The sequence below is a fragment of the Actinia tenebrosa genome, unplaced genomic scaffold, assembly GCF_029948245.1.
Source record: "Actinia tenebrosa isolate PJP-AT-01 unplaced genomic scaffold, QUT_ActTen_1.0 PGA_scaffold0__85_contigs__length_37466705, whole genome shotgun sequence".
Lineage (NCBI taxonomy): Eukaryota > Metazoa > Cnidaria > Anthozoa > Actiniaria > Actiniidae > Actinia > Actinia tenebrosa.
Window position 1 is genome coordinate 2,013,834 of NW_028292569.1, and position 24,501 is coordinate 2,038,334.

A 24,501-nucleotide genomic window follows, 5' to 3' on the forward strand; every position below is an offset into this window, starting at 1 on the left:
TTAGAGCCAGCATAAAGCTAACTTTCGACTCTTCTTAAGAATCTCTTCAATATTTTATCATTTTACCTTAAAAAAGGGCAGGACCTAAATAGAACAACCTGTTATATCAATAACCTTTGACTTGAAATACACCTGCATAACATAATTGTATAACAGCTTGACCTCTGAACGTTATTGACCCAGACGAAATAAACAATGTATTTATTGCCGATTAAAATCAAAAATGCTGTTTCTTACGTCGAAATAGTGTGCTTCATTTTAAAACCACTCACAAGAATACAACGAAATACCTTTATTCCTAAGATTAGGAAGAGCAATCGCAACTTTTGAGGTTGGTTTTAGATCATGAATAATTCATTTTGCAATTGACAACAAGGCGTGTAAAACTCGATTTGTTTAGACTAAAAACACGCCCTTTTTAGTATGTATACCGCATTTGTCGTTTAGAAATGGCAATTGGGTATTGCTACAAAAATATTTCCGAATTATTGTATATATAGCCTGTTAAATTTCTAGTTTTTTGCTTTTTTAATCCGTTTGTTCGTTTTCATTTTTAATATGACGTAATGTGGATGCTATTTATTGACCTTGACGGTAAGCCACTTTCTCCTGCGAACCGGTTTATTTTTAACGCAATATTGACCAACCTCTTGATATTTTTGTTTTGGCACGCGCCTCTCATGTTCGAGTGGTCTGAGAGTAACTATGAACATTGTGAGGCTTATTCTAAGTGTATGTATACTATCAAGTACAACCCTTGCGAAAAAGAAACGCTCTCCAGGTAAGAAATAGGAGGGGGAAAATGTCGAACATTTTCACTGCAATTTTATTTGCATCTTGAGGAGAACTAGAATGTTATTTTCTGAAAATAAAGGGTCCAAATATTCTTTTTACAGCTTTTTAATTTCTTTTAATCGGGTATATTTCTTACTCATTATATCACTTTACGTTTCTGAGTGTTTTAACTTCTCGAAGTCCATGGTGTATTATAATATAGCTAGATTATTACGCTTAACAAGCTAGAGTGTCACTCGGCTTCGCCTCGTGCCACTCTTTCGCTTGTTAATCGTTCTTTATATTTTCTCTCGTGCGTCTATATCGCCATGGGCGCGCGCTTTTATTTCGTCTAACTGATAAATCTTCCATAAATCAAAAAGTTAAATTGTTCGATGGAAGAAACTCAAGACGTACTATATATAGCTGGAGAAGTGTTGGATGATCTCCCGTGAAAATTCAATGTCGAAAAGAACTCCTTAATTCATTATTACAATTAGTACAGATCCCTTCTCAGTAAATATTTTGATCAATTCAATGTAAATTAAAGGTGTTTTCTATGTATGGCAAAACCGAAGCTGCATACATGTACAATTTATCCATCATGCGTTTACATTTCCTTAACCTTTGAAATCTGTTACGTGGAACTACCTCAGCTCTGAGGTCATCTACTAGTAAGTCAGGGCGCGCTTCTCGCATCTTGAGAAATTGAAGATATGTTAGTTTGATTATTTTATAAGTTTTTGTGGGTCGAACGCAAAACAGGGGGGGTGGATGTTACATTGCAAGGCTGGTATGGACTCTATGATTCTGTCAGGACACCAATCGATTAGTTTTGACTTTTGACCAGCATTGCATCTTGAAAAATTGGATTTATGTTAGCTTACGTATTTCATAAGTTGTTTTTTGTGGGTCGAACGAAAAACAGGGGGGAGGGAGGGGGGATAATGTTTGTTACATTAAAAGGCTGGTATGGAATCTTTGATTCTGTCAGGACACCAATTGATTAGTGTTGACTCTAGACCAGCTTGACACATTAATGGCAACATATTTAATGGAGTGGAATGGTTTGGAAATTCCATAGAATAAAGCATTGTTTTGCGTTTGAGGTTGAACCGTACCATCACGTGATACTGACCCTTCACAATGAACCAAAGCAAGTATGGCTGAAAACACTCATTTCCTTATTATTTTCATGTTTGAACAATTTGAAAGTAAAAACTTTTATCCGATGCCAACAAACCATGCGGATAAATATTTCCGCGCAGATACAGTTAAATTACCAGAGGATAAAAAAGAAAGCATGAAAAATGGCAATTTCCTTTTCGATGAACAATCAATAATATTATATAGGATTAATTAACAAATAATAACTAATTTTAAAACGATTTTTTAAGGGAAAAAATCTATATTCCCTAATTGTATGAAAAAAGTATTGAACCATATTTCCTTCTCTGTGCACGGTCATATCGTGATATAACGGATGGATAAAGTCAAACAAAAACCTAGAACAATAGGTTTCCCAACCATTCCGCTCCATCAACTATGATTGCAAATGACACGAGTGAAAAACTAAACATGCTCTAAATCCATATGCAAGTTAGTCTAAACATCTTCCTGCTATCGTAATGATATGTAAATATAACTTTCAAACATGCCTGATAAATTAATGGTTTCAATAATTTTGTAATAACTCTACAAAATGCCAAAACTTAATGTCCATCGGCTTGAAACTTAAGTCTAATTCTTTCATATTGTGTTTGTTAATACTGTATCTTGGTCTTACAAAAGTATGTTTTGAAATGTTTTGTATAGTCGGAGAAAACAAACATTTATTTTCTAACTCAAACCTTTCTAAATTCTTAGAAAAAGTGATGAAATGCACGCATGCGCAAACGTTTTTTCTATTATCATGGCAAGTACTACCAGCTAAGGTTTTTATTCACATGTCTTAATGGAATAAAATAACTGAGCGCCGTGCTATAATATTAAAATTAAAATGCTGTAGAACGATAGTGAGATGAGTATTTGTGTTTTTCAGAATCAGAATACTGGGTCGAGTACGAGCCGATCCCCCAAAAAGATCAAAGTAAGACTGACTCCAGAAGTGAGGTGTTGCCAAACCGTCAAGACGATGACAATGTAGTTTATAAGGATACTGGATATGTAGAAAATGCGTATCCACTTCCTTCCGCAATACCACAGAACCAAAATGCCGACCAACCAGTAACCAATGCTGTGATTGCTCAAACTTCACCAAATGAACCAGGTATGTTTATATAATACATTATTAGAACTTTTTTATAAAATTGAACGATAAAAACATGTCAAAAATGTGACGACGTTTCGACGTTGCACAACGTCATCAAGTTAAAACTTAACTAGAAAAGTAAAATATGTATAGAAATAATAACAATAGATATAAAAATAGATATATAATAACATAATTAGACAAACAAGTTTGGCACGTATGGAATCTGATTGTACATTCAAACTAAGTTTGAGTTGTTTGATCAGCAACATCTCATTAATGAGACAGTCAAATCTGTCTTTGTACTTTTTCAAAACTTTGAATTTGCTGTCTCTAGCCTGGAAATGTATAACTCTTAGTATCAGCTCTATACCCATAGAGCCTTTAGTTAAATGTCTTAGTCTATATGATTCAGATTTAGATTCAGAAAGGGAGCGAGCAAGCAAGCATGTGGCGACCTTGATTAACTTATTAGACGTCAATGTCTGCCTATTGCGTAATGTAAATTAGCCGAGTCGCCAGTTTTCGATTGCATTCTTTCAGGTCGACAGCATTTGGTTGTATGTGCTGTACCACCACTCAGAAGGCAGATAATGCGAATCAAATAATTCTATCCGCTTAATGAAATCAAGCAATCAAGGAAATATTGTTTTGACTTTTTTACACACTTTTACTCAATAGCGCAACAAGTATGCCATCGTGCGCTCGATCTTGGAATCATACTAGACTCTTCCTACACGATTGAGGGTGCTGCCTGGCAAGAAGAAAAGAAAACAGTCCAATCATTGATCGACAAATTAGACGTCAATGAAAACGGAGTGCACGTTGCTGTGATGGTTTTTAGTACAGAGGTCGAAATAGCGGTCCCTTTTAACGGCTACAAAGATGCCCTAGAATTGAAGCAGGACATTGAAGATGTTGACTTTATGAACGGGTGGTCAAGAACTGACTTAGCTCTTATGTCTGCCAAGCACCAGCTGTTTAGTCCCAATGGCGGGTCGAGAGAGGGGATTCCTAAGGCATTGATTGTTCTCTCAGATGGACTAACAGATGGTAAGTTTAAGACTGTTCTAGTGAGTCATTGATCCACCTTATTCGTTTTGTATTGCCGGTTGTCTTGCAGAGAGAGATTGCAGACTAGTTTAAATTTGTTAGCAAAGATAAGTGAATAAGATTATATATGGAATTTTTGTTTTTCCGGGTACAAAATCTTTCTAGCAAAAGATTTGAAGAATTTTACTGTTTATGTTTTTAAAAATTGTCCACTAGTTTACAAGAAGATATAACTAGCTAAAAACTAATTTACAAACGTGTTTAATTTGGAAGACTGAAAAAGGTTACATGATTTGAAAAGTGTATAAAGTCTACAAGATATATAATACTCTTTAAAAACATTCAGTGCATGTGCCGTTATACACCAAATACAGTGTCTGGGCTATCCATCTTATTTTAGGCGAGTCTTTGCCCAATCGTTCAACCAATTGGACCGAACGGCTAGTACCAGTGGTAGATGAACTTAGAAGGGATGGCATCAATACTTTCTGCATTGGAATAGGAAAGGCTCTTACAACAGAATTGAGTGTAATAGCGTCGGACAAAAATAGCGTTTTCCGTCCAACTGATCTGGAAATACTTGTTTCAAAGCTGAACGCAATTAGCAAGCAGCAATGTTATAACGGTAAGATTGGAAATATTATTGGATAACAATTATATATTAATCTGAAAATATGAATGACCAAAACGTATCGTCGGCTTTCACACAACACGAGACTTTAAATTGTTCCTTTTAAAATGGTTTGCTAAATATGGAAATAACGTAGAATGATGATGCCGATGCACTGGTGATCCAGATGGTGACGACGATGATGATGTTGATGATCATGATGGTGATGGTGACGATGATGATGACCATGGTGAGGAAGATGTGATGATGATGATGATGTTGATGGTTATGATGGTGATGATGACCATGGTGAGGAAGATGTGATGACGATGATGATGCCGATGCACTGATGATCCAGATGGTGACCACGATGATGATGTTGATGATCATGATGGTGATGATGACGACGATGATGATGTTGATGATCATGATGGTGATGATGACCATGGTGAGGCCAGAAGATGTGATGATGATGATGATGTTGATGATGCCAGTGGTGGCGATAATGATGATGATTATGTTGATGATCATGATGGTAATGATGACGAGGACGATGACGATGACGATATGATGATGATGGCGACGATGATGATGTTGATGATGACAGTGGTGGTGATAATGATGATGATGACTATGACTATGACGTTTGATGATAATGATGATGATGATGAAGATTATGCTGGTGATGATGCTGGTGATGATGCTGGTGATGATGCTGGTGATGAAATGATAAAGAGGGGGGAGGAAGAGGAGGACCTTCATTATTTCTTTCGATTAAAACCGGATTATTTCTTTCTTTTTAACATTTTTTGTCTTCTGTTGTTTGTTTAGAGAAAAATATTCCATATCCTCCTCAGTGTGCAGCAAACTGTGTTTTCCCATCCATATGCCTCCTTGCTGTCCAACCAACGTGCCTTCAACCAAACCAACAAACCGTCACGTGCATAATACCCGGCTCTTGTACATCTACAGCCATCACTACCGCTACAAGTACAGCAGTCTTGACCACAACCAGTACAGATATCCACACTAGTACAGATGTCACAACACTAGCAACAGTGGAAACACAAACCCAAACAACTACAAAAACGTCTACGCATACAACTACGGCCACTGACACGCTTACAGAGACGGCCGTTAGCACGAGTACTGATTATCACACGATAACTAAAACAGATACTGCTATCCAAACCCAGTATGTGACAGAAACCAGTACCCAAACAGCTACAAGTACCAAAGTCCATAAAACTACCGAAACACTCTCGACTACAGATATTGATACAATCACCAGTACTCATGTCACCACAGCAACGGAAACCGCCATCGCGACGTCAACAGCCATAGCAACCAGGTACGTCACATCGACTCTCTCGACAACCAGTCTAGATATTGATAGCAGCACCCATATCACTACATTAACTTCAACAGCGCTGGAAACATCAACCAAAACTCATGTTACCACGGCAACGGATACTTCTACGGCGGTTACTACGGCAACGCAGATGAAAACTTTGACTACAACGAGCACGGCTTTAACTACAAGTACTCACTTGAAGACTGATGTCAGTACGAAGGTGCTCACAGATACTCGTACACTCACCACAACACAGACCAAACTTGAAAGTAGCACCCATGTAACTACGAGTACTGACTTCACCACGAGTACCCTGTATGCAACTAACACGAAAACTGAAACAAATATAGCAGTCGTGACTTCAACGGCTCTTGCAGTTAGTACAAAGGTTCTAACCACCACGTCTACGGATTTGGCAAGTTCTACACATGTCACAACTGCCACGAGTACGGAGGTCCATACCAGCACAGCTATAGACACAAAGACGCTGACAACTGTAAGCACCGATGTTTCAACAAGTACGCATTTCACAACCAAGACTAGCATGGCCGTTGCCACTAAGACTTCGACAGCAGTGGTGTCTGTCACCGATACACAGACCGAGTTCACAACTGTGACAAGCACTTATATAGATACACAGATCAAAACTGCAACAAGTACCAAGGTTGATACAAGCACCACAACAGACACTCAAACCTTAACCACTGTCAGTACTGATGTTTCAACTAGTACGCATGTCACAACACACACATCCACTGCTGTGGTATCTTTGACGGACACAAAGACTAAGGTCGAGACTGTAACGAGCACAGATGTTGATACCTCAACCTCTACTCGCATCACCACGGCAACTATCACCGCTACTAGAACAAGTACAGCTGTTGCTACCAGTACAGCTGTCACCACATCGATAGATACTTCTACAGAAACTAAACTCCTCACCACAGTGAAAACGACAACGGAAAGTTTGACCCAGACAGCGACGACGACGTCCACGGTAATGAGTACGAGCGTAGTGACAAGCTGCAGTTCTAACTGTCCAAGCGCCAGTAAGTATGAGATAATTAAGTGCATCACAATGATTATGCATCCCAGTCACGAAGCAACCGAGATTCCATGGTTAAGAAAATAAACTAGCTTTTTTGGCCATTTTCCAATCAAGAGGTTTTGCTTTGAAAAAAGCTAAGTCCATCAGTTTTCTCCGTCTATAAACCAAACTCGAACGTATCCATTCTCTGGCTAAAGATTTAATAGAAACTTAGTGGTTTGAGTGTGACATCATGATTGTGTTATCGTGTTATTCACTTATTTTTGTTTCAGCTCCAACGCCGTCATTGACGTCAGCACCGCCTTCTCCGACTACTTCCATCAAGCCAACAACTCTCCCTGCTGTACCAGGTGGGCACATAACATACTTCAACTCTTACTTTAAAATGTATGTTTGAGGAAATAAAATAAAAGTCAAGTAAAGAGGAAGAGAAAAAAGAAAAGAAGAAAAAAGCAATTGAGTTACTAATTTTCTGAAGAGATGGTACGGGAAAGGTCCCTGTCCAGCATTCACATGATTAAGATAGCTATTTGTTTTTAGTGTTAACCTCTGACACTAAATCATGTATTTTTGCTTGCTTTATTGCAATCCAGGTTGCGGAAGAGAGATTGATGTTGGCATCCTTCTCCATGACTCTGAAAACATCCCAGCACAGTCGTACACAACACTGAAAAACTTTGTTGCACAGTTTGTCTCAAAATTTTCAGTCTCCTCATACGGAGCTCACTTTGGTTTTATCTCTTTTGATCACGAGTCAAGAGTAGATTTCAAGTTCTCTGATGCCGACTATTACAACAGTGACAAACTACAAGAGAAAATAAAGGGCTTGTATCAAATGGGCCAGGGCAGTAGAATAGACATGGCAATTGAAAAGGCAAATGAGATATTATTTTCGTCATCTGGCGGTTACCGTATAAATATGCCAAAAGTTTTAATTGTTTTTACTGAAGAAAGGACAGGCGAAGGAAGTAAACCTTATGCTCAAGTCATTGCCCCACTTATTGTAAGTATACCAATTTTTATTTTAATAGTCTGACAATTATTCTACTAGCAAAAAATAAAAATAAAATCAATCAGACAGACAAAAATTAAACAAACAAAAATGGTAATAATAGACACTATTAAACTTTCCAACCGTTCAAACTACCAAATGTTATCAATGCCGCACGGGACAATGTGGGCTGTTCTAAGCCAGGGCACGGCTAACTCACAGATAAAACCATGAAACAACTTCTGGGCTGAGATCTAAGGTCAGGATATAGCTAACTCAAGATATAAGGCAGAAAGGCCGGCCTATACAGTTCAAGATGGAAATTAAACTTTTGAAAGCTTCTGAAAACGCTGGATTAAGGGAGGATAGTTTTGCTTCGATGACGTTGAATTCATAACCAATAAATTGCCTTTGCTGATTGACAGGCCAAAGGAGTACAAGTCATTGCTGTTGGCATAACTGACAAAGTGAGTCGCAGCGAACTTAAAGAAATCGCAAACGGCGACGAACGCAATGTCTTCATGGTAAACAGATTTGATGAATTGACAAGCATTATGAAGGATCTAGTACAGAAGACATGTGATATATGTAAGTCGTTGATTTTCCCTGATTAAGGTTAAAGTTATGGTTTAAGGTAAGCCTTGAATAGACTTACATTATATTACTTGAACAAGTCTAAATAATCACGTCAGAGATTTGAAAGAAACTCTAGGTTATGCCTCTATTATTATATGATATTAATAACTTATAGGGACTACTGAACACTGGGATTGGCTGAAGTCAGTGTGATGTTGATTCCTCTCTTTCCTGTATGGTTTGTGATGACTAGAATTTGTAAAAAGTGGTTCATTTAGTAGAGTGTCTGTACTGGAAAGGAGGGCGCGAAAAAACCCCGTTAAATGTAAATATTCAATGTAAATATATATAAATAATTTGAATAATTAAAAAATTATTTTGCTTCCTTTCAGCTGACCCAGAGCCGAATAAACCGCCTGAAAGCCGTTAGTAAAGCTTTTAACAGTAAATAGATAGATCAGCGTCATCATCATTGTCATCAATATTATCGCCATCATCATCATAATCATCATTGTCATCATCATCATCATCATAAACATCATCATCATCATTATCATCATCATCATCATATCATTATCGTCATCATCATCATCACCATCATCAAAATCATCATCATCATATCATCATCAACATCTTCATCATCCTGATCATCATCATCATCATCATCGATTCCTTTTTCTTCTTCTTTCTTTCTTCCTTTCTTCTTCATCATGATTATCACCACCATCCCTATCATTATAAGCATAAATGTCAATTTAGAAAAAGCATATATAAAATTGTAAAAAAAAACTACATCAAAGCATAAAATAGCACGATATTATATAAAAAGCAAGCATTTTTCTAAAAAAATAAGCATATGCTGCAATAATATATGAAGTAAGCTGCATGCGGGTACAGAAGTAGTTAATGAAGATTTAAATGGCGAAACAGAATAGAAAAGTAATAAATATTGCTTTAGAACTTGATCTCTTCTTGTTTGAACTATTGTCAAGTTCTAATTAAAGGTTCAAACGCTAAGACGAGTGTTTGCTTTGAGATTCAAGACCGAAGGCCGCAGGCCCTCTGTGAATTCCTATACAACTCGAGCACGTGTGTCTTGACTGGTTAAAAAAAACAACAACAACCAAGCCCTATTTTTAATGTTTGATGAAGGGTTTGAATTTTGACGGAAAACCTGTCCCGGGCTTTGAATTCAGCGCCGGTCTTCCCTGTTAGTGTCAATGCTGAATTCAAAATCCGGGACAGGTTTCCATCGAAATTCAAACCCTCCATCAAACATTAAAAATAGGGTCCTTGCCCTAAACCCGTGAAACAAATAATACTAATTTTTAGTACTAAATAGTGATAATGAAGCAAAAGGAAACAAAGGATTCTGTATGAATTACTACTAATTAGTACTAAATATTATTCACGGGTTTAGTGCGTGCACTCTAGGGGTTGGTTGGTTCTTAAAGAGAAGAAAGAAACGCGTTACCAAGGAGGACCGAGGTTTACTTTATGCTTTTTAATTGCAATGTTTTAATCCTGCTCACTTATGCACGACATAATTTGTGAAATCTTTTTTTTTTAGGTTCATTTTTCGGTATTTCAATTTTATGAGCCGGATCGAAATATATAAGAAAAAGTGATTGGAACTTAGTGCTAATAACTAATTATTTGTATGTCTGACATGCTTCAGTTGTTTGTGACGTCGAATACAAGAAGCTTGGCTGCTACAACGAACATTCTTCATATCCAATGATGCCAGAACGATTACTTAGTGATACCCCAGATTGGTCAGATTTCGCATCCTGGTTGCAGAAGTTTGTCTGCCAGTGCGCCGAGAAGGCCAAGCAAAAGAAGTACTCAGTGTTTGGTGTACGAGATACAGGTTAATATTTTTGGATTTCATTCAATCGCTTGATATTTAGGTTAGATTATTGATGGGTTGCAATCATTCCCAAGAGAGTTAAAAGACAAAACATGGTACCGTTGTGGTATTGTGGTACCGTTAACAATGGATGCTAATGAGGAATCTTTTGTTAAATGGTACCAACATGGCCGCGATGACATAACGTGCAAACGAAGAATAAGTACTTATGTAGATGAATGCGTAATCGGTCGAAGCAAGCAGAATAAAGGAGACGAATAAAGGAGACAAGGAAATATAATTACGAACGGCGCCGACGGACAGACAGACAGACAAAGAGGAGGAAAATGAAGAGTCGATCGGTTGAATCAATAATGATGAAAAAGTTCAATATGTTAAAATACTTAGTTTCTAGTAATGGTATTTTACCTTGATTTAACAGCAATGTAATGCCTGCAAATTTACTCTTGAAAATTTTCTTCTTTCTTTTTGATTGGTCGAGAGCAGAGGTAAATAAGAGGACATACCAACAAATTACATCAACATATTAGGAATCGCTCGCACACAAAGCCAGCACGCACTAGACACCATTTTTCTTTCATATTTGGCTATGTATCGTGAGTACTTTACACTTAAGCTACGGTTGACGTCATAAAGTGGTAAATAAGGCAACTTACCACGATAAAGCTTCGTCGGAAAGTTTTTTAAAATTTACTTATTTCTTTATTAAAATTCTCATGATCATCATTATTATTATTATAATCATTCTTTTGCTTGACTTGCTTTCCTCTGCCCTTGTTTTGCTTTAGTTTGTTGTATATCCTGTAAATTTTCCAGACACATATTTAATGCCTTTTTATTTCAGGCGAATGCTTCTCGGGGTCAGAGTCAGCGGATGTATATATGGAATATGGAGAAAGTGCAAACTGTGTCGATGGACATTTTGAAACGTGCAAGAATGAAAACAAAAACGAATGCTGTGGTGAAAAGAATACGAATTATGTGTATGGAGTTATAATAGAAAGTAAGTGATGACATAAAATTATAGTAATTATGAAAGAAAAAAGAAAAAATATGAGTATAAATGATGATGTACGACAAATCCTTCTAAATACCAGATTGTTTTTACTATAACGAATCTATACTCACTCTATCTCTTTGTTTTTTTATTAAAGCCAAGCCAACACCAGCACGTAAGTTACATGAACTTATATAGTTAATGGTACATTTTATCGAACCGGTCAAGTACAGTTACGTAAGCCCCCCCACCCGCGCCCTCAAATAAGACCCCTCTTCTGTTTAGCTGAGAATTTCAACAAATGTATTAAATAGTGGAAAAACATTACAATAGGCAACGACCTGCCGTACTATTGTTGCCAAAAGAAGCATCTCAGTAGTTTAGGGGCCATGGAGTATTTCAATAGTAAATGCTCAATTATAAAATCCCCCAATCCAACGCAGGTATTTTCAGCACGGTTTAATTTAACTAATTTGTTAATTGTTATTTTTTTTATTTCATATTTTCTTTGGTCCCATAGCGACGACACCAACACCCAAACGTAAGTACATTTGCACATCGTCAATTCATTTCGGATGGTTTTAACGGCCGCCATCTTGGCCTCACAATCTCCTCCCTGTGGTCATTGTGGTCCTAGTAATAATGTTTTATTTTAATTTTATAGCCGAGCCTTGCAAAGCTGTTGTTGATCTTGTCTTCGTCATGGATGGATCTGGTTCAATCGAGCACTTTGGTGCTGGTAACTTTAACCGATGCAAAAAGTTTGCCAAGGACATGGTCAATAACTTTGAGGTTTCTAAGAGCGGCACGCATGTTGGATTAGTTCTGTTCTCGAATTCAGCATCGGTTATATTTGCGCTTGATAAATATTATGACATTGCAAGTATTGAGAAAGCAATAGATGGTATAGTATACCCTGAACGTGGTACTTATATTGGAAATGCATTAGATGTGACTGAAAAAGAAGTCATCGACGTAAGTGCACGTTCTAATGTACATCGTATCGTCATTGTCATGACTGACGGAGAGTCGAACGATGACGTTACAGGTCCTTCCAAAGCCTTAAAGGGTGCTGGCAATTCTTTGTATGTACTGGGAATAGGCAGTAGTTTTGATATTATCGAGCTTAATAAGATAGCGTCGGATCCTGACCAGGAATATGTTTTTACAAGTGGTTTTGATGAGCTGGATAAGGCTGTTAAGTCTATCAAGGAGAAAGCTTGTACAGGTGGGTATTAAGTAATAATCAGGAACGCATTTGGCTTTAATATACCTCAATTAATAGACCCTTTGCAGCACTTTGGAATGCAGCTCAGTCAGGAAGACAAAACAATAGGCTCCAATTCTCAGGAGATTGGAATCGTTTTGTTTTGTTCCTCAGATCGAGTTGCTTTGACGTCACATGTAAGGGGTATATAGTTTTTTCATTTCAACATTGTCATTCCCTCAAGAATAAGATTATTTGTCTGTGTAGTATTCATATCTATAAACAACCATAAGACAAAGAACTAATACTCTTGGTCTAAAAAGCATGGGCGAATTATTAGCAAATTCCAGCACTGAACAGCAAACTGATTCTTCCCTAGTATAATAATGTTCGGTGCATTATAAAGGTAATAGGATTGCTCTTCAATAGTTTTCAAGATATAAAAAAAATTCTGAATCCTATAGCTCAAATTGTAATAAATTTAACGGTTTTCATAACTTTCCAGAGGCATCCAAACCATTGCCCACTCCACAAGTAATAACACCAGATGGTGAGTAATAGTCATCTTAGAAATCACGACAAATTCATCTTAAATAGTGTGACTCATAAATCCGGTTTCATAAACTTTTTGCAAGTTTTGTCCTCTCTTTCAAGACAAAAAAACTATAGCAACAATAACAAAACAACAACAATAACAACAACTATAACAAACAAACAAACAAAAAAACAAACAAAAAACAAACAAACAAACAAACAAAAACAAAAAAACAAAAACAAAAAGAAGCAAAAATGTAAGCTAAGTTATACGCACATTTTTACATGCCTTCATAATATGGTGATAACATTCCTATCGTGAAAACTTCGGGGTTTTTGTCACTGTTTTTATTTCCTATTATTAAATCCTCCCTATAGGCTATTGATTGAAAATAATATTAATTTTGATCACTTAGTGTATTTGTACCTAATGGCTCTGCATATTAAGGGTTTAGAAACAGTAGAAAGAAACTAAGTGTCCCCATTATAAAATTGCATGCCTTTGTACGCAATTAAATGTTACTTGTAATTTGTTATGGAAAACCACATATATTATAAATAGGATATACAATACATAAAAAATATTTGAGATAAAATAAACGAGTGAATCCTAAGCACCATTAAGGACATTTTTTTCTTCTTCCCAGCCAAATTCACACGAACGCCCCCATCCATCGTCTACATTAGAATTGGAATGACAGTTCGATTTGTATGGGAATATCAAGTTAGCAATAGAAACTCAGTCTTTGCAAGATATTCTCCTATTTGGTATTATTACTATTCAAACGGCGCCTCAGTGGAGCTTGCTTCAGAAGACAAGAATACTGATTGGCAATGGAGCGTGTCATCTACTTGTCCAGCATCGTACAGAGATCGCATAAGTAAAGAAGGACAAGCAACGCTGGTTATAAGGAGTGTGACGGTATCTGATGGTGGTTATTATGGATGCAGCTTGGCGATGGTGTCTGGAACACCTGTGCTGTCTCAAGTGCAGCTGGTCTTGTTAGGTAAGTGGAAAAATGTAACAAATAATATTATATAGCTTATATATAGTACGCACTTTATGACATGCCAAGAATTGTGCTTTTATAAGCGTAAATCAGCGATCTAAAACTGATTGTTCTTTCCGAGCTTTATAAAGTAACTAGAGACTTAAGAAACGCCTAAAACAACCTAAGAAGCGTAAGAAGCACTCGTATATGGTTCGTTAATTGTAAGAAAGAAAAATTGTTCATGCTATTTTCAGCTATAAAGCATACATGGATTAGCAGAACATTTTAGAAGATTTTAGACCAACTATTCAACGCATATCCAAATATCAAATGGTTACTTTTGGTCTTATGCAATCATTATTTCCATTTACCACCCAATAGATGCGCGATTTACGAGAACACCGTCTCAAGTGATTTATGCGTACGTCGGAGAAACTGTACGTCTAGAGTGGCTGTACTCAATCGATGGTGGACGAGACAACGCCTTCGGAAGCTATTCTCCTACTTGGAATCTCTACTATTCTAATGGCGAATATGCACAGCTTGCTTTTGAAGATAAAAGCAGTGGATGGAAATGGAGCATATCTGAAAGCTGTCCTGCTTCGTTGAGAGGATGGCTGACTAAAGAATCCGATGCAACGCTCGTTATCTCCGAGGTTACTCTTGCCGACAGTGGTACATATGGATGTAGTTTAGTAATGATATCAGGCCAGCCTGTAATATCCAAAGCACAGTTGATTGTTAGAGGTAGGCTACTCTATACATGCTTCATTGTGCTAGGTATCTAAAGGTTTGCTTACATGAGGCGCATCCAGGAGGGGAGGGGTTACAGGATTAGTTATGATAATGATATACAAAATACAAAGTACAGTTGATTGTTAAAGGTAAGTTATTCTATATATGCTCCGCCATGCTTGGTGTATCTAAAAGTTTGCTTACATGAGACGCAAAGGGAAAGGGAAAGGGAACCCGTGGAAAAATCGATGAAGTTATTTGGGACTAGCTTCCTCCTTTCTCCCATGCTAAGATATATTTTTCCACCAATTAAACTTATTTTTTATATTCTTTCATGATCACCATTCAAATGCTATCATTGATACAGAGAAACCAAAACCAGGTATGCAAATGTGATAGTTCCAACGGTAGTCATGTTGTATGGCAGGAACATTGTAATACAATAGATCCATTTATACAGGAAGAAATAAGGCATGTCTTACCTAAGACGCCCCCTAACTGAGACGCAAAATGATCCATTTATACGAAAAACTTAAATCGAGACGAACCTAATGACTAAAAAGAAGACGCATTGTTATCCATTATTTCAATTATGTTTGGCTCATGTGAAGTTCGACGGTTGACCTTAGCCTATGAATGGTCAATTTTGGTATAGGAAGTCTATAAACAGAGCTAGCCGTTATACTGCTCACGTGCTGATAATACAACATAATAATGTATTTTTCCTCATAGTTGTGTTTAAAGTGGAATTTACCAAAGTTCCGCCTCGAAAGGTTTACGTATATTCCGATGACGATATCAAACTTGAGTGGGAATACACTACAACTGGGGACAAGAACCAAGGTTTTGCGCGGTTCTCCCCAACCTGGAATATGTATAACTCACAAGGACAGGCTATAGAGCTCGCTGCTGAGGATAAGTACAATAACTGGAAATGGATGGTGTCCTCGACTTGTCCTGCGTCACTTAACGACCGATTAAAGAAGGAATCAAGCGCACATCTTATCATAAGTAAAATATCCTTTGCTGATAGTGGTACTTATGGGTGTAGTCTGGACCTGGCTTATGGGGATCCGTTGGTAGACAAAGTCGATGTGATCGTTACAGGTAGGATGAACGTACGTACGGTATAACAGCGGCCATGTTGGTGTACCAAAACAGTACGCTTTCTAACCTCGGGGAATTGAACTCTATTTTAATTTATTCAAAAACTGTGCAGAAAGTTTCTATTGTTTGGTACATCAATATGACTGCCTTCTCACGTGAGTAAAAACGCTCTTTTACTTTTCTCTCTCTGTTTCTGTGTATTTGTCCCTGTCTGTCTGTCTGTTTGTCTGTTTGTCTGTCTGTCTGTCTGTCTTTCTGTCTTTCTGTCTGTCTGTCTGTGCGTCGGTATGTCTGCCTGCCTGCCTGTCTGTTTGCTTGTTATTCAAATTCAGCTCGTTTGTTTTCTAATTATTTCAATCAATTATAATTTAATTAATTTTTTTTAACTCTTCAGATCGGCCCAGTAAGCCGTCTCCAGGAGTGGGTAAGCAGTTAGAAGTCGCTTATATATCACATAGTTATTTCTTTTATTATTGTTACTTAAACGGGTTTAGCTGACATCTTTATGTATTTCAGTTACTCCACCTTGCAAGGCAGTCGTAGATCTGGTGTTCCTCATTGATGGATCCACTTCAATCGAGCAATTTGGAATGGGAAATTTCAAGCGTTGCCTGAATTTTGCCAAGACCATGGTTCGAAGCTTCGAGGTGTCCAGTCATGGAACCCACGTTGGTGTCGTAATGTTCACAAACACAGCCAAAGTAGAATTCACATTAACCAAGTATTCGAAAATAGCTGATATTGAGGACGCCATTGATTCTATAAAGTATCCTGGCGGTGGTACATTTGCAGGCGAAGGGTTGAAGGCTGTGAAGAATAACGTCTTCGACGTAACAGGACGTTCGAGTGTTCCGCATGCGCTCATCGTAATGACCGATGGCCAGTCAATAGATGATATTACGACCCCTGCAACAGCTTTAAAGAACGATGGCACCTTGATCTACTGCTTGGGAATAGGGTCCGAGTATAACATGCAGCAGTTGAATACCATGGCGTCTGCCCCGTCTTCTAGTCACGTGTTCGTTGCTGATTTTGACCAACTGGATACTGTTGTTGAAAGTATAAAACAGAAAGCCTGTTCTGGTAATGTACAAAATATCTCTAGGAAAAAGGCAGAAATGGAAAGGAAAGGGAAAGCCCATGCATATCTTGTTGGGAAAAAATATACATCGAAACGAAATATAGCCACTGATTTGAACAACTATTGCTATGCACTAACTAACGACTGACTAGCCTTGTTTTCACGTGGAAACACAAAAGGGTGTTTACATGTATTGGAAGCTAATCATAAGCCGCTAGTCAGTGCAGAACTAATGTTATATTCAAATTGGTCGCTATATTTCGAATCGTTGTATAAGGCGTGAAAAGATAATTCAGAAAGTTGGCTTGAGGTGAAAGTTATAGTACGAGATCGCAGTACGCCAAATACCTTGCGATCTTGTGATTTCACGAGATACAACGGAAATTGTTCTATTCTGTGATAAAAAGCATTGTCTCTACTAAAAAAGGCGAGTTCGTGAATACATACCATTACAAAAACTCAATGTTGTCGTCACTCAATGCATTATTTTACGATATATTTCATAATGGGAGGGCAGATTTTTAAAATTATTTTTCTTGTTCACGCTTGACATCATCTTTTTTGTATTAGATGCAAGCTTGGTGACCCCAACAATAAAACCAGTAACTGAACAGCCTGGTAAGCCATACTTATAATACACTTCCTTGAAAATAGCAAAGAACTAGCTTATTTTACAAAATTATCTCTCTAAGCAAATTATGGCATTAACATTTGAATATTGGGTGAATAACCTTTTTTACAGCAACCGCAAAGCCTGAAACAAAGTGCAAGACCACGGTGGACCTAGGTTTTTTGATTGATGGATCAACCTCAATAGAAACGGCTGGAGCTGGGAATTTTGATCTCTGTAAAGACTTTGTCAAACAGATGATTTCAAACTTTGATATTTCCCAGAGTGGAACCCACGTAGGCGTCGCGCAGTTCGCAAGTCGCGTTTTCGTGAACTTTACTTTTACAGAATATTACGATAAAGCAAGTATCGACACAGCAATAGATGATATCCCGATTCTATATGGAGGTACTAACCTAGGAAAAGCTTTAACGACGATAAGGACTGATCTTTTCGACAAAGGATCACGAGGCAGTGTTCCTCGGATCTTGATTGTTATGTCAGATGGGGCATCTGAAGATGCCGTAGACGAGCCAGCTAAAGCTCTCCGGGATCAAGGGATAATCATCTTATGCTTGGGCATTGGAAACAAAATTAATAAGCAGCAACTGAACATCATAGCAACTGATCCTGATAGCGACCACGTGTTTACGTCTGGGTTTAACGAGCTGAGAAGCGTGGTTGGCTTGATTGAGCAAAAGGCATGCCCAGGTATTTGAGTTTATACACTTGACAGTAATTCCATTGATCTGATAAAACCCTTGATCCTCTTTTAGTGTTCCTACGCCATTAGCCACCATTAACGCGGTCATCCGACTATGGTGAAGGCCTAACCATTTGCAGTCGTAATTACAAAAAAAGCACCTTCATTATTTTGATAGCCAGCTGAGTGTTGGTCCGGCTGAGGCTTGAACGGCGACACCCCGCACAACAGACTGACTATCTTACCAGCTGAGCTAGCCGGTTGGTTTAGTTTTAATGGTGTGCATGCAACACTCACTTCAAGGAAACCCAAACGATACCCAAAGCCCACTTTATAAAACAGCCGGGCGAAAAATAGGGAAAGCTTTTTTTTTATTTGTTTAAAGTCTCTCACTTTTAACCTCATATATTACTATTGTGTTACACACCGCATTTTAGGATGATCCGCAATTGTGATAAGCTGCTGAGATCGCATATAGAAGAAAATGTTTTACATAACCAACAACATATAATGACGGGGCATAACATCAGTAGTCTTCAATTTGCTGGTTTTTCCTAATTGCAGATAATAGTGCTTCATCCAGTTCTTCCAGTTGGCAGATGTCAGTTGGCGGATCTTCGTCGTACAGCTATAGCTACGGTACAATATGAATAAAACAGTCATTATTTTATTTGTGGCCAGCGGATAAATAAACCTGTGGCTCTCTTTTCATAAACGATCGAATTGGAATGAAGAAGTTCATTTTTGGTGGAAGAAGAATCAAAGAAGCGCAGAGTAAAACCCTCGAAGCACAGGAGAAAGCCAAAAAGAAATCTTTACTCACGCATAACACCGTCACATTTCAAGAGTTATATTTTAGGGAATTCATTTTATATATGGTTTTTAATCTTCAGGTTACTGTAGCGTTCGCTATAACAAACTAGGCTGCTATGTGGATGACCACAACGACCCAAGACCTCTTCCCACGCAACTCTTCACAGACAGAAATCCAGACTCGGATCTCTTTAGTGGAATAACGATGAACTTGGGAAAGTGGGATGAATATATGTCAGACGTTGTCTGTAGATGTGCTAAGAATGCAGAGAGTCGGGATTTTAAACTCTTCAGTATTCAAAACTTTGGTATGTGATAGAATAAGAATCAGGACGCTTTTGCGACGCTTTTGTAACGCTTTTGTGACGCTTTTGTGACGCTTTTGTACTTTACTTCTGAAACGGTTTTTGCTTTTCTCCCTGCATTATTTTTCTTTTCGTAAAAAGTATAAAAATAATTCAAAGGAAAAATGCTCACATTATTTTTACAATTCATAATTTTGTCTATTTATCCGTTTACTGAACTATACAATGAATCACTATAGCACCATTTCAAACCACTTTTAGATTCCCTGGAGAACCACATTTCTTTGTTAATTAACTTTGTGCACGAAAAGACACGAAAATTGAGTAAATAATCTTCTTTTTTAGAGAGTGACTTAAAAAAAGGTAAGTTATTTAGCAAGAACTTGTGCACGAGATTTCACAAATGATAAAGATATCTGTGTTGAAAAAAACAAAAACAAAAAAAAAACAAAAAAAAAAAACGCATTTGCTTATGTTCCCGTCCAGGAGAGTGTTGGTCAGGTATTGATGCTGAAAAGACATACAACAGAAATGGAGAATCAGAGTCTTGCATCTCCAACAAGATGGAAACATGTGACGCAGAAAATCAATTGCCATGTGTAGGAAACAAAACATCAAATTATGTTTATGAGATTGACTTTGGTAATGGCAAACAAGGTAATATTTAAAAGCTTACGCACCAAACATTATAATATACCATGCTTCTCAGAGCGTGTCGTAAACTAAAACTGTCAGCTTGTGGGAGAAATTAGAGAGCATGGGGACCTAACATAAAAAGACGGATGGATGAATTGATGGATGGATGAATAATTATAAATGGATGGATAAAACAAATTAAAAATAACTTGATTGTAAAGGATATATTTGCGATCCATAATGGCAATGATGCCATAGCAAGTAAATCACCCCAATAAGTATAAATATGTACAAGAGGATAAGGACCAGTTGTTTGTGCTACATGAGATGAAAAACTACTCGATATTCATATGTACCTATTCTGTGGTGCTTTGATTACAGCGGAGGCATGCTCCGTTACGTACGAGAAGGTTGGCTGCTTCAGAGACAACCACATTAGTCCCAGACCCTTCTCAGATCTCGTGACAACTGACTTGGATCCAAAGTCACCAGTGTACAGCGGTTCACCGGTGAACATGGGAGACTGGAACGCCTACCTTGCAGACGTGATTTGTCGCTGTGCACAGAATACACAGGAATATGAGAACGAATATTTTGGGATACAAAATCTTGGTAAGAATTGAATAATATCTTTATTAAGAAATAAAAATGGCTAAAATATGGTAAGGGATGAAAGTATAAACACAATCATCCATGTATACATGTGAGATAAGTTGATCAATACATTTATACTTCCCAGAAAACCGACAAACGTACATATTGATATAAAAAAAGACAGACACACACACACAGACAGACACAACAACACAAAAACTAACGAACGTACACTAAGGAGAGACAAGCACAAAAAAACTTACCGTCAGACAGACAGATAGGCAGAAAGACAGACAGTCAATAACAATCATCGCAATGTTATAAAGTACCCTTTGTAAAATGTCAGAACTTTAAAATACAAGAGAAAAGTATTGATATGTATTTATAAACCTTTACCTTTTTCCAGGCGAATGCTGGTCAGGCCCTGCTGCTGACCAAACATATGACTCGGATGGTCAGTCAGATCAATGCGTATCGAAAGACATGAAATTATGTGTCAATGACTCGCCAAACAACTGTGTTGGCCAAAGCAACACTAACTTCGTTTACAAGATTCAAAAAACTAAAATGGGAATTTTTGCAGGACCTGCTTGAAGAGTTGAATGTTGTTGTGATGTATAATTGAGACGATATATATATATATATAAATATGATAGTTTAATTGCAATGAAATGCTGTTGAGCTCAGTATTGATAACAATAACATTTATTTGTTCATTTGTCCCGTATACCTTAAAAAAACTAGACTAAACCTGTAAGTTGGAGAAAAATTTCGGTTCTGTACGCAAAACATTGCTTTATATATTGTCCGAAGAAATAACTATAATTAAGGCTGTACCCGTGTGCATTGACGTATGTATGAATGCTGGAGGGTAATTGCTATTGGCGCGTGCTGATTGGCTAAAAAGACGTATACAAGCGGGCATTCTTCGCAGACGTATGAAAAACTAGGATTCCCACGTTAAATTTTGCATTAGATCTTAGTTTTTGGTCATTCTTTCCCATCAAAACAACAATTGAATAATCGTGTAAATTACTTTAAACGAAACAAATTATACAGATTATAAAAAAATAATGATGAATGATGAAGAAAATAGTATATGTTTCCGAAAATTATACGAAAGTTGAGAACATTTGAAAAGCTCAATTGCAAGACAATACAGGAAGCCCGTTTTGTTTATTTTTATTATTTTTTTGACCTCCTGAATCATAAAAATTAAATAAAATAAGTCTATTAAAATATTATTGCAATGGATGCATTTAAAATCTGTTGTCTGACTCCAGAATTTTATCCGAAATTTCTCGTGAAATTCAACGCGAATTTCCCTAGTCTGTCAGTCAGTGGATTTGACTAATAATATTTCATAAGACATTTCCCGAATTCTTTTGATGACCTCAATGGCTTTAAATCTTAGTTGAACTTGATATCTTCATATATCTTATTTTATCGAGGCCTACCTTGATATGGCGCCGTTATTTCATTGGTCACTGAAGTGAATTCAGGAAAGGTTGAAATACTTCTTTTCCGAGAGTCGCAAACGCTGTCGAACGTATTGCGTGCTCAGATTCGAAAAAAGGAGATAATTTGGGAAGATTTTAAGTGGGTTATGAAAAACTCATACAAAACTTTGAAAATGTGGCTGCGTCTACACGGTACCGTGCAAATCTTAAACTGGTCAAAAATTTGACCTGTACCGCATACCATTTACGCCAAACCATCTCTTTAATTGTATGGCTAATAAATACGTTCAGTTTACACGAAACCGGATCCAAATTTGCACAGCTACTTTTACGGATTTTTGTTCAGATAGCTCATTCCTGTGTGAATGGAATTCCTAACCGTAGATCCAATCCGTGACAGTGTTAACGCAGCCTATGTTAATAAAATAAATATACTTTGAAGTTCTTTTAGTTCGATTGCAGGATTAAAAACAGACGAATATATTTCAGGCAAAATCTTAGGTTTAACGTAAGATTTTTTAGAGAAAATTGTTTGCGCCTCTCGGAAATCGTCTATGTGTACGTACTTTGAAAAGTATTTACAAAGAAAGTTTTTATGGTAATGAGATTGCTTAACACTCTAAGGCTAAATGTATGCAGTTATTTAGTTCAAATATATATAGACCACATAACTTGTAAACGTTCTTGATGTCAATGTTAGTTAGAAAAAAAAAGTTTGATCAATTGGTTTAAAGTAAACATCTATTTTTTCATTTCACCTTCGTTTCGTTTCCAAAACCAAATAAACGTCTTTATTAATGCAGTTAATGGAAAGTTTGATTTTCTAGATGGAACAAGAGAAATACAATAATAAAAGTGAATAAATGAATGAATGATAATTAACTAGCCAAGGATATTCATAAGTCACAGCAAAACTGCTAAGAACGCGACATTCGTCGGTTGAGAGAAAGAATAAGATAAAGATTCGGTAACGAAATAAATGACTTCATATGTGTTTTTTTTCTTAGTCTTGGAGGAGGGCCGAGAATCACCAAGTCATAACAAATACCAGCAAAAACGATTGACTACGTACGTATTACGTGATCTTTGGCAATGAAAATAATACTCGCGACAGGTCGAGGCCATTGAAGTAACGAGGCCCTTTATCATATATTATAAAGATGTCTTCGACTATTTATATGTTTGGCCATTTTTGGGTTGTCTTGCTGGTTTTGCAGCTTAGTTTTGTGAGTCATTCTATATCAGCGCCATCTTTGAAAGGTAAGCTTTTTGTTTTGTTTACATTGGCATATATATAAGAAGGCACTTTAATTTAACGCATTGATGATATATAATTTGTATGCAACTTTTCACTTGACAATCATTTGGTTGAAAATTTATATTTTTTAGTAACCTTAATAAAGTTAATAATACGACAAAATATTTTTTTAAAACAAAAATTAAAAATAATGAAAAAAAAAACAATAATGAAAAATAAATTTATGCCGATGTTCTTTTCATTGCGTTAGAAAATCGTTATCAATGCCTTTTCGATATGATATTCCGGATTACATTCCATAAACATTTTTCAGACAATCTTTGAATGATCATCCCTTTCACTATATTTGATAATATACCATGTTTTAAATTCATTCATAATTACAAAAACTTTCAATAATTTTCTATCAAGGGCACAAAAAAGAATGGATACCAGTTAGCCATGCTTCAACAGACAAGCAGGTAGTTTTCCCTTATACCGGTGGCGGAATAGTAACCAATGCTAGCCCAAACACGATGCAAAGTTATCATGGAAACCACGACAGGCAAACTAATCCTCTAACTATCACTAAACATGTATCTGATGCACAAGCCCCTGCAGCAGAACCCCCTGCTACCCCAGCCCCTGCTGCAGAACCCCCAGCTGCCCCAGCCCCAGCCGCAGGACCCCCTGCTGCCCAAGCCCCAGCCGCAGGACCCCCAGCTGCCCCAGCCCCAGCCGCAGGACCCCCTGCTACCCCAGCCCCAGCCACCGGACCCCCTGCTGCCCCAGCCCCTGCTGCCCCAGCCCCTGCTGCCCCAGCCCCTGCTGCCCCAGCCCCTACTGCAGGACCCCCAGCTGCCCCAGCCTCAGCCGCAGGACCCCCTGCTACCCCAGTCCCTGCGGCAGGACCCCCTGCTACCCCAGCCCCAGCCGTAGGACCCCCTGCTACCCCAGCCCCTG

General features: G+C 37.5%; 1 protein-coding gene across 1 annotated transcript; it reads left to right on the plus strand.

Annotated features, from left to right (window-relative positions):
- Window positions 1–642: 642 nt before the first annotated feature.
- Window positions 643–22,979, plus strand: LOC116307834 (uncharacterized). The gene is made up of 29 exons (XM_089025995.1): window positions 643–781; window positions 2,816–3,043; window positions 3,707–4,078; window positions 4,479–4,703; window positions 5,520–7,091; window positions 7,363–7,440; window positions 7,684–8,093; window positions 8,507–8,669; window positions 9,050–9,082; window positions 10,336–10,527; window positions 11,372–11,536; window positions 11,682–11,699; window positions 12,045–12,065; window positions 12,189–12,752; window positions 13,237–13,281; window positions 13,913–14,272; window positions 14,639–15,004; window positions 15,360–15,374; window positions 15,725–16,099; window positions 16,494–16,523; window positions 16,616–17,182; window positions 17,751–17,798; window positions 17,923–18,501; window positions 18,584–18,597; window positions 19,027–19,132; window positions 19,387–19,614; window positions 20,098–20,268; window positions 20,629–20,859; window positions 21,248–22,979. The coding sequence occupies exons 1-29, from the start codon at window positions 706–708 to the stop codon at window positions 21,433–21,435; spliced, it is 7,440 nt and encodes a 2,479-aa protein (XP_088882121.1). The 5' UTR covers window positions 643–705; the 3' UTR covers window positions 21,436–22,979.
- The last annotated feature ends 1,522 nt before the right edge of the window (window positions 22,980–24,501 follow it).

Coding starts and splice junctions, on each gene's coding strand:
- LOC116307834 (XM_089025995.1), top strand. CDS start 706: ATGAACATTGTGAGGCTTATTCTAAGTGTATGTATACTATCAAGTACA. Junction 7,441..7,683: donor AACTCTCCCTGCTGTACCAG/GTGGGCACATAA, acceptor ATTGCAATCCAG/GTTGCGGAAGAGAGATTGAT. Junction 13,282..13,912: donor ACAAGTAATAACACCAGATG/GTGAGTAATAGT, acceptor TCTTCTTCCCAG/CCAAATTCACACGAACGCCC.